This window comes from Brassica oleracea, chromosome C2 (genome assembly GCF_000695525.1).
Source record: "Brassica oleracea var. oleracea cultivar TO1000 chromosome C2, BOL, whole genome shotgun sequence".
Taxonomy (NCBI): domain Eukaryota; kingdom Viridiplantae; phylum Streptophyta; class Magnoliopsida; order Brassicales; family Brassicaceae; genus Brassica; species Brassica oleracea.
In genome coordinates this window covers 49,052,407-49,061,196 of record NC_027749.1, presented here as the reverse complement: position 1 = coordinate 49,061,196, position 8,790 = coordinate 49,052,407, and the positions used below count along the sequence as shown (strand labels likewise).

The window sequence follows — 8,790 nt, the reverse complement described above, 5'->3', positions numbered from 1 at the left end:
ACACCCCCCCCCCCCATCCCAACAGCAATGATCATCAAAGCTTACACAAAATCATCGATGTGGATTGCACTCGTCAGAGAAGTAATCATTGTTCTCCAACATAACTCTCAGCATATCATGAGCTGAAGATGAAGGAGAACCCTCGTCCTCCTCCTCCTCCTCCTCTGTTCTGCGAGGTCTCATCACAGAAAAGCATCCTCCCTTACACGACCCAGAACGTGATTTGTGTTTCTTTCCGAACCTGTCTGTAAATTGCTTCCTGGGTTTTGAATTCGAGGGCACTACTAATTGGTTCCCGTTCTCGACATCATCGCCCTCGTCCTTCTTCTTCTTATTCTTCCTTGTCTTCTTGTTGTCGTTAACGACTCTGTTCTGTTCAACCACCGTAATCTCCCCGTGGCTTCCAGGCATTAACCAGACGCCGTTTCTCGAATTCAGATAGCAAAAGAGAAGATCGGAATCGAAAGCAGAGGACGATGGTCAAAGAGAAATTGAGTAATTGAGAGAAACAGGAGTTTGATTTTTGTTTGTTTGTTTGTTTGCTGTTGTCTTCTACACGGCTTCGCTTCGGTTTCGTTTCCAATCAGAAACCTTCGCTGTCGCTGTTTTCTCTCAATTAATTAGTTAACGACTTTATTAATTTACAATTTAATTTAATAGATACGGTATCGCTGGTCTTTTTCTTTATTCTTTTTCGAGTCAAATCTTTCCAATTATCGTTTTATCCAAAAGATAGTAATAATCCAATATAATAAAATAATGTAATTTAATTTATTTTTTTTACAACAAAATAATATAAATTATAATACGGAATATCTCAAAATCACTAAAACTCACATTAAATGTGTGGAATATACCCAATTAAGGTCTAAATTAGCTGAATGCCCATAATTATGAATAACCTAAAAATGAGTAATTTTTTGACACTGTGCGGACGAAAATACTCTCATGCTTTATCGAAAACAAGTAACTCTAGATTTATCAGCTAAATATTTACATAGCAGGTAACAATCTACATATCAACTAACATATCAGCTAATAATTTCAGCATCATCTAACAATCTATGTATTAGACAAATGTATCGACTAACAAATCATATATCAGTTATTGAAACTATTAACAATTAATTAGTTATCTATCAAATAGCCCCCAAAACTATTTGTAACAGCTAACACTTCATGTATCGATTAAGAATCCATTAAAATCTAAATAATAGCAGGTAAGTAATAAAATACCTACTAACGTATATATTATCTAAAAGTTGATTGTGAGTCGAAATTAGAAACATTGAAATTGGGGTGAGATAATAAGATTAGCATTATGGATGTCAAAAGAATCAGAATAAAAAAATAAAGATTTGTGTTGAATTAGAAGATGATTTGAAGAATCTATACGAGAGATAAATAGATTAGAACATATAAAAATGGAAAAGGGAGAGAGATAGAAATAAGGGTATTATAGTCATAAAAAATATTAAAAAGAAACAAGGATATATGACAAATTATATGAGCTTTTGGGTGCTTTCTTACCGATTACTCTTAAAACATCTCTTATAAAATAATTTAGTGCAAATTTCTAATTTTTTTGAAAAATGATACAAATGTAATTTTTTTCATTTTTTAACATGGAACTATTACTACAAATATAAATATAAGTACCTATAAATATTAATATATCTTTTGTCGGCCTATACTGGATATATGTATCACAATCTATCTATGCCATTCCCTATTTAACCAATCTATACTATTATTTGCGAAGTAATTTTTCACAATGGAGCTCTCACGTTAAAAATTAGTCTGGTTAATATCATTGCTACCCTTAATGAATATATCTATATATTATTATTTAATTAAAAACGAATTTATATTAATAATATTATATTTTTTATAAAAGAAGATAATTCATATATTGTGTTGTTATCTTAATGAATATATATATATATATATATATTTTTTTTTTATATTATAAATTTTTAAACTCAGATATACAACAATTTATATTCAAATATTAATCAGGTAAAAAAATTGCATACATATATTGCATACATATATTTTCTAAAATATTTTAAATATTTGAGTGTTTTTAATGAAAATATATATTAAATATAAATAATTTGATGTTTGATTTAATTTTTGAAGCGATAATACTGATTTAATTTAAACAAATAAATATTCGTAAAAGATTATGCCCGCATGAGCGGGCACAACACCTAGTTGTCATTAAACACAACATGGATACATATTTGATTTTGTTGTCCCGACCGAAGTTGGTTTTTGACAACATATCTTTGATGAGAACCAGTTATGAACAATTGAACATACATGATGAATTATTCAGCCAATTTCTTTGGAAATAAAAATTTGCAACAAGATAGTATATAGTTTAATGGGCACATTGCAGCTCTTTTTACATGACTTTGAGAAATCTACAACTCTTATTTTCTGAAAACATTAGACGACGATTCTTACACCCTCCACATTTTCTGAAAACATAGAGAGAGCTTCAGTGCCTAGACTAAGTGAGACTTAATGGTTATAACATTTTGGGTGATAACATTCCTTTTGAAAAGGAGGCGTCAATGAATGTAATAACGTTGCTGATTCTGACAAATATTAGGAGAAACTATCCTCGCATTATTCAAAAAAAGTCCCGACCCACCAGACTTTGTAATGGTGAACATTTTATCAGGGATGCTACAAGGAACAAGTGTTCTGTTCGGGAAACGAAGCATGTGGTTGATCATAAGCCAAGCAGGAATCCTATGTCTTAGGATAAACGTCTCAAGACTTTCTTGACTCATGTCTGCGCATGAGACAGATCCTCGTCGCTAGGCATCAAGAAAGTAATCTATTGGTTCTTGAAGACATTTGTATCGCTGAGGACATGGAGAAGGGTGACAAAACCATAGTAAGATTCTCTTCTCATGTCGGAAATGGCAGAGAAGAGGTCGCTGCTTTGGTTGTCATGTCTCAATATAGGAGTTGGACGTGGCTCGGTTACGGTGGTTGCAAGAATCGTAAGAAGATAGAATAAAAAGAGTGCTATAATTAGGAAAATAGATCTCATACTAGCTGATATTTGAATCATCACTCATATCAATCCTAAAACTTTTAAAACAAAATTTATATGAGTTTTAGAAGTTAATACTATTAGTTGATGCAATGGTTGATTCATGACCTCCAACTCTTTTTTTTCATTTAGCAAGTATGACAAGAATAAACACAAAACTGCATACTACACAAGTAAAATTAACCGAGAGAAATACACACGTATATACACATTCATCAAGAAGATAAAAAAAGAAAAGAAAATTAGGATTTAGTGAAGAACAAGATCATTAAAACCACGTTTAGAGGCTAAACTAATAACACACAACATGTAAAACACTTTACCACTCTTCACTTTTGCCTTTACTATTGCTTTTCCCTTCTCCACTTTCATCTTAGCCTTACCCAACATTGGCTTATGAGATTCTCCTAACCACTCTCGCTCTTCCGCTTCAGGTTCCTCCTCTATAGTCTCTAGTCTCCCCTTTAGTATCTCCTCCAAGTCTTTCCCCAAGTCACATATACTCTTATTCTACCAAATCATAACACTTTAATTTGTTTTAAACTCCATGTCCAATATTGAAAATTATGTGAATCAGAAGCTCATGTTTTCACAAAACATACCTCAAAATCGCGGTGTAAGTTCCTCTTGTTCTTCCTTCCATGAACAATCCACCACATCTTCCTATACACCAAACTCCTCATATAGCCTTGTCCTTCTCAGAAATGGTTTCTTCTTGAAAATGCTATACCCTTTTACAGCTTTATAATGATACTTCTTGATTCCCTTAAAAGTGACCAAAAAAACTTTTTTACTTTACAGACAAGCTTCAATCTTTAAATGTGTTGCTTCTGATTATAACACATATAAAAACACAAGGTGGTTGTCACAAATCATCACATTCTGTTTTGTAAAGTCTTTATGTTCTGTAAAGTGGTTATCTCCTTTATCATGCTATCTCTCTTCTTGCCTTTTATCTCTTCTTTAATTGATGCTTTATCTGTCACGCTTAATCTCCAGCAATTATACTAAATAATATGTTTAAAGTGGGCTTACTACTCTATCTCTTGTATTGTCAACGACTAATCCCAGACAAAATGCCATATAATGTACTAAACATTGCAATCAACATGATCAGTGGCATGTCTTAGTGAGATTATGGTCTATGAAGTGTGAACTGTTGAGAAGCTGCTCGTAACATGAACTTCTGTATAAATGAAGATATACATAAGTTCAGTCCCATGATCAGTTGAATACACACTTAACATTAAATTTTAGACACTTTCTGTCTGGCTTACTAATATGAGATTTGTGTATTAGTGTATCAAAGATAACTTGCGGGACAAGAAGTAAAGCTTGTGGACCAAGTATGAGTGATTCATTATTAAGCAACCAACACAACCATATACTTTTGATATTTTCTCAGAAATGTTGCTAAGCACTCAACAAAGTAGAGAGGACTCTCTCTTTCACTTGATGTCAAGTCTCAACCATGGAAAAAATAAGACAAACCGAACCATCATAAGCATTTGGTTTAACATTATAAGTAGCATTTGGTTACAGTTTCATCATTCCTCTCTTTTTGATCTCTTTTTGGTGTATACAAAAGTCACAAGCGTCAAAACCTCAGCTTATTCTCTAATACAATAGGGGAGCCCCAGTGAGAAGAGAGAATGTGATTGGAATAGAAACCTTCTCTGTTCATTTTATCTGTTATACGTGAGTAAATGCTCAAGAACCTTCTTGGCAAAACAAGTGCCTTAAGAACCAGCTTCCTTGGTCGGTTTAGTCTAAACCCTTTTGACCTACCCTCTATTTTCTTCCCCTCGTGATGTCGTATAGCTCTTGTGGTAGCCTTCTCGTAATGATGACTTAGCTTCTGGTAGCTGCATGCTGATCTTGATAGGTTCTTACCAGTAATCTGCAGCATCTTGAGCTTATTGTTGTAGTTTGGAAGAAATACAAAACAGAGAAAAGAAGATGTTAATTGGGAGTAGCTCTAAAACTAAGGAAATACTTAAATGATAATGAGATACAGCTGAGTGACAAACAAAGAAAATTTTGATGATGATTGATGAGAGAAAGGGGCTCCATTAAATGATAGGAGAGTGAGGGAAAGATTCTGAAAGCACATGGCTATATTCCAGATTTGTGTTTGTTAAAAACCACAAATCCTCAAATCATATGAGAGTTTTGCAGTTCTTGTTTAACCACATGAGTCAGGGAGAGACTGCATCTGCCATGTATTTGACCTATGTGGTTCTGGTTGTCACATGAAAAGATTTTTTTTAAAAAAGAATTGATGTTATAATTGATAGGAAAATTGAGAGCCATGTGCAATGATTGTATTAGGAGGTTTTTTATATAAACAAGAGATTAAGGAGAAGAGAAGCCACTTAAGTGAGTGGCTGTGTAATCATTTGGGAACATGAGTAGAAGAGAGAATAAATGCAAAAGACAACTGAGTCCCAATTGATCTGTGTTTTTAAAAATATTATATTAAAAGAAAATTTATCAAAAGAATTTGTTTTGAATTTTTTATTAATTCAAATTATGATCAGTGGTTGGTTAACCTTAGCCGTTGAGAGAGAGTTTCAAGGCCTTACAATGCTCTCAAACGCCATGGAACACACAAAATGTAAACTTCTAAAGATTCTGCAACCCAACTAGTTACACGTATATGAATAACGTTTCTGGCTGCTAAGCAATTCTCAAACATGCTGCAAGAGAGAATGCGAGTAGAAGACTCATCATATAAAGCTACAAGAAGTAAATGCAAACTGGTTTAGAAGCTCTTTTCATTTATCCTCAAGTCTTCTACTAACATCTTCCAACTAAGAACACACCTGAGAAGATTCATCCGAATCCAACTCTTAGGAGCACGTCTTTGTACCTTTAAACGGTGCTTGCTACATCTTTTTTTCTTCTGCTCCTATCTGGGCCCACTTTCATTTGCTGAAGGGACATTGCTTGGGAAACTAGATATATCAATGTCAATGAGCGTCATATCATACATTGTATCAAGAGAATCCGAGGCGTCAACAAGCAAAGAAGACTTCACAGCTTCAGAGCGCACAGGATCAGATGTCACGCTGGAGCTTTTAGGTGAGCTTGCATTTGAGGATAGACTACTTGAAACCGAAACACCGTCTATCTTGTTTGCATAAACTGGTTTGTTCTTTCTCATTGCATCCATCTCTTGCCCAGTTGGCACAAATGTTCTCGACCTGTACTTCTTTGTCCCCTCTTCACCACCCTCGTTGTGATTATAGAGCACGTAGTCATGATAAGTAGGAGCAAACTGTAATATAAACCAATCATCAGGAAACCAAATTATTTGAATCACCAGTGGTTTAAAAACAACATGAGTTAGTTAGTTACCTGGTGAACAGTGTCATGGTAAAAGTCGTTTAGTTTCACAGCATGTGTTAGGCTCCCTGAGAAGCTGCGAGATCCACCAACATTGGCACCCGCATACTCCTTGTATGGGAAAGCATAGAAATGGCATGCTGCAGCAATAAGCATCTCGACGCAAATTATGAAATTTTGAAAATGAGCTGCTTCCTCTGCGGTCTTTATGAATCCAGATTTTGCAGCAAGAAAAACTAGAACACCCTGTACAAAGAAGAGGGTCACGGAACAAAATTAGCAAAAAAACACTAGGCCTTGGATTTTGAACCGAACCGCCGAACCGGATAGTTCGGTTCGATTTAGTAGTTTTCGGTTCGGTTATCGATTATTTCGGTTTTCTTCTTTAAAAAGAAAATTTTATACCCAAACCATACCGAAAATCCAAACCAAACTAACCAATTTCAAACTAAACTAACTCAAATAACAATTAAACAAACTTAATCGAAATTAACTGAATTAATCCGAAATTTTAACAAAATTAAACCAAAATCTAACAGAAATAAAAAACTTCGGTAGACTTTCAAAAACCGAACTAACCGAATACCGAACTGCACTTTATTTCGGACTAATTCGGTAAGATGTATGTTGAACCGAACTAACCGAACCAAATAACCTGAACTAACCAAACCGGCATGCCTAAAGAAACAACTATATGTGGAAGATAGCAATTAGCAAAAGCCAAGAGTAGATGACAAATTTTACCTGCCAGTAAGTTAGAAAGACCACAGACTTAATGATCACAAACTTCGGGACCGGATTGAACGGCTGAAGCAGATCTCTGCACGCCATGTAAAACAGCACAAGCGCGTACAAAGCCACTGTGTAGGATATGGTGTAGATGATGGTAAGATAGAGATACGCTTGGTCAGGGTTAAAGTTCCCATCCTTGTACTTCCCTTTTGCGTAAAGCACAAGTGTGACAGCCACTAGGATAGGCTTCAGGATTACGAATTGCAGACAACCTTGCTTGCATCTTCGAATAAAACGCCTGTAACATGGCACATGTGTCAGTATACATCTCAAGATACTATTAGATAAAGACTTGTAAACTAGCAAACTTACCCGTCGAGTGTTAAGGGAGGAAAGCAACAAGTCATGAGACACCATGATGGTTGTAGAGAGCGGCCGCTTAAGCTAAGCACTACTGCTCCTGGACCTCCAACCCAAGCCAAACACAGGGAGAGGAAGTTGTAAATGACCCATGCTTCATAACTGAAACACAACCAATAAAAATTCATTAGGAACATTAATGTCACAAGGCCATTGACATTAAAAATGAACTAGTGAGGGACTCCAAACTAAAGAGTAAAACACAGTGAACATCTTCTAAGCTCAAGTTTCAAGCACAATCAGAGTGTTAGGAAGACTCACACTTCTCGTATGGAATCAAAATAAATGGAGCTTGTAGGGAGGACAAGAGACAAGAATGACATGAAGGCATAAACCTGTGGCACAGTGAGGAGAAGAAACCAAACCAATCAAGAACAAGTTAAAGACTAAACAGCTTCAACAGGTTAGAGATGCTGAGAGTACTGACCGGGACCATGAAGACAATGCGTACGATATATCTCTGATAAGTTGGCTCCGTGTAGTTCAAGAGATGCCTATAGATGTGGAATATTGCAAGAGCAATGGCTCCAACAGTGCATAGAAACGCCACAATGTTGAGATAAAACGGAATCGAATCCGCCATTTCTGCAAAACGAACAAAACGCAAATCTCTCTATCAACAAACTATGTAATCAAGCAAAAGGAGAGGTTTTGGGTACAAACCTGAGACGGATCTAAGGGGGATCGAAGCAGAGACAAGCAAAGTTGGTAACTTTACGCTGTGGGTTTGATGAATCGAAGATGGGGGAAGTAGCGGGAATGATAACGATCCGTGATCGAGAGCAGAGACAAGAACCCTAACGAGGATCCCAGATTGTCGTGATTAGCAAAGTTGGTAACTTTTCGTGGTGGGTTTGATGATTCGTAGCGAAAATGAGAGGATCTGTGATGGGGAAGAGAGCAATGTAACCGTAGTAACAAAAAAAAAAAAAACCTAAATTTGAGGTAGATTGTGGATTTTTGAGATGAGGGTTTTGGTAAGCCTTCCTTCCTTTCTTGAGAAAGGAGCAAGCTTTTAGGAGGAGATGGGCTTCATCACAGCAGAGCAAGTTTCGATAAGAGTTAAATTTTTTTGGGAAAACTGTTTTTTAGAGCAAAAAAATAAATAACTATGTCCTTTTACATTAATTTATATTTTATATCATATTTTCCTATAATATCTTTTAATATTTATGAAAATAATTTTAATAAATAGTTTTACAAACAAAAAAAATTTG

The 8,790-nt window shown here is 35.3% G+C and overlaps 2 protein-coding genes across 2 annotated transcripts; both read right to left on the bottom strand.

The window, feature by feature from the left end:
- Positions 1–3,246: 3,246 nt before the first annotated feature.
- LOC106326486 lies at positions 3,247–3,860 on the bottom strand. The gene is made up of 2 exons (XM_013764457.1): positions 3,676–3,860; positions 3,247–3,583 (listed from the first exon to the last, which is right to left on the bottom strand). The coding sequence occupies exons 1-2, from the start codon at positions 3,754–3,756 to the stop codon at positions 3,323–3,325; spliced, it is 342 nt and encodes a 113-aa protein (XP_013619911.1). The 5' UTR covers positions 3,757–3,860; the 3' UTR covers positions 3,247–3,322.
- A 1,738-nt stretch (positions 3,861–5,598) lies between these two features.
- LOC106322496 (transmembrane protein 184A-like) lies at positions 5,599–8,439 on the bottom strand (the record flags this gene model as incomplete). The annotated part of the gene is given in 7 exon segments (XM_013760536.1): positions 5,599–6,353; positions 6,434–6,667; positions 7,166–7,451; positions 7,526–7,675; positions 7,835–7,908; positions 8,001–8,158; positions 8,237–8,439. Coding segments are annotated over 6 exon segments (1,269 nt in total). The 3' UTR covers positions 5,599–5,984.
- Positions 8,440–8,790: the final 351 nt, after the last annotated feature.

Coding starts and splice junctions, on each gene's coding strand:
- LOC106326486 (XM_013764457.1), bottom strand. CDS start 3,756: ATGAGGAGTTTGGTGTATAGGAAGATGTGGTGGATTGTTCATGGAAGG. Junction 3,584..3,675: donor ACTTACACCGCGATTTTGAG/GTATGTTTTGTG, acceptor ATGATTTGGTAG/AATAAGAGTATATGTGACTT.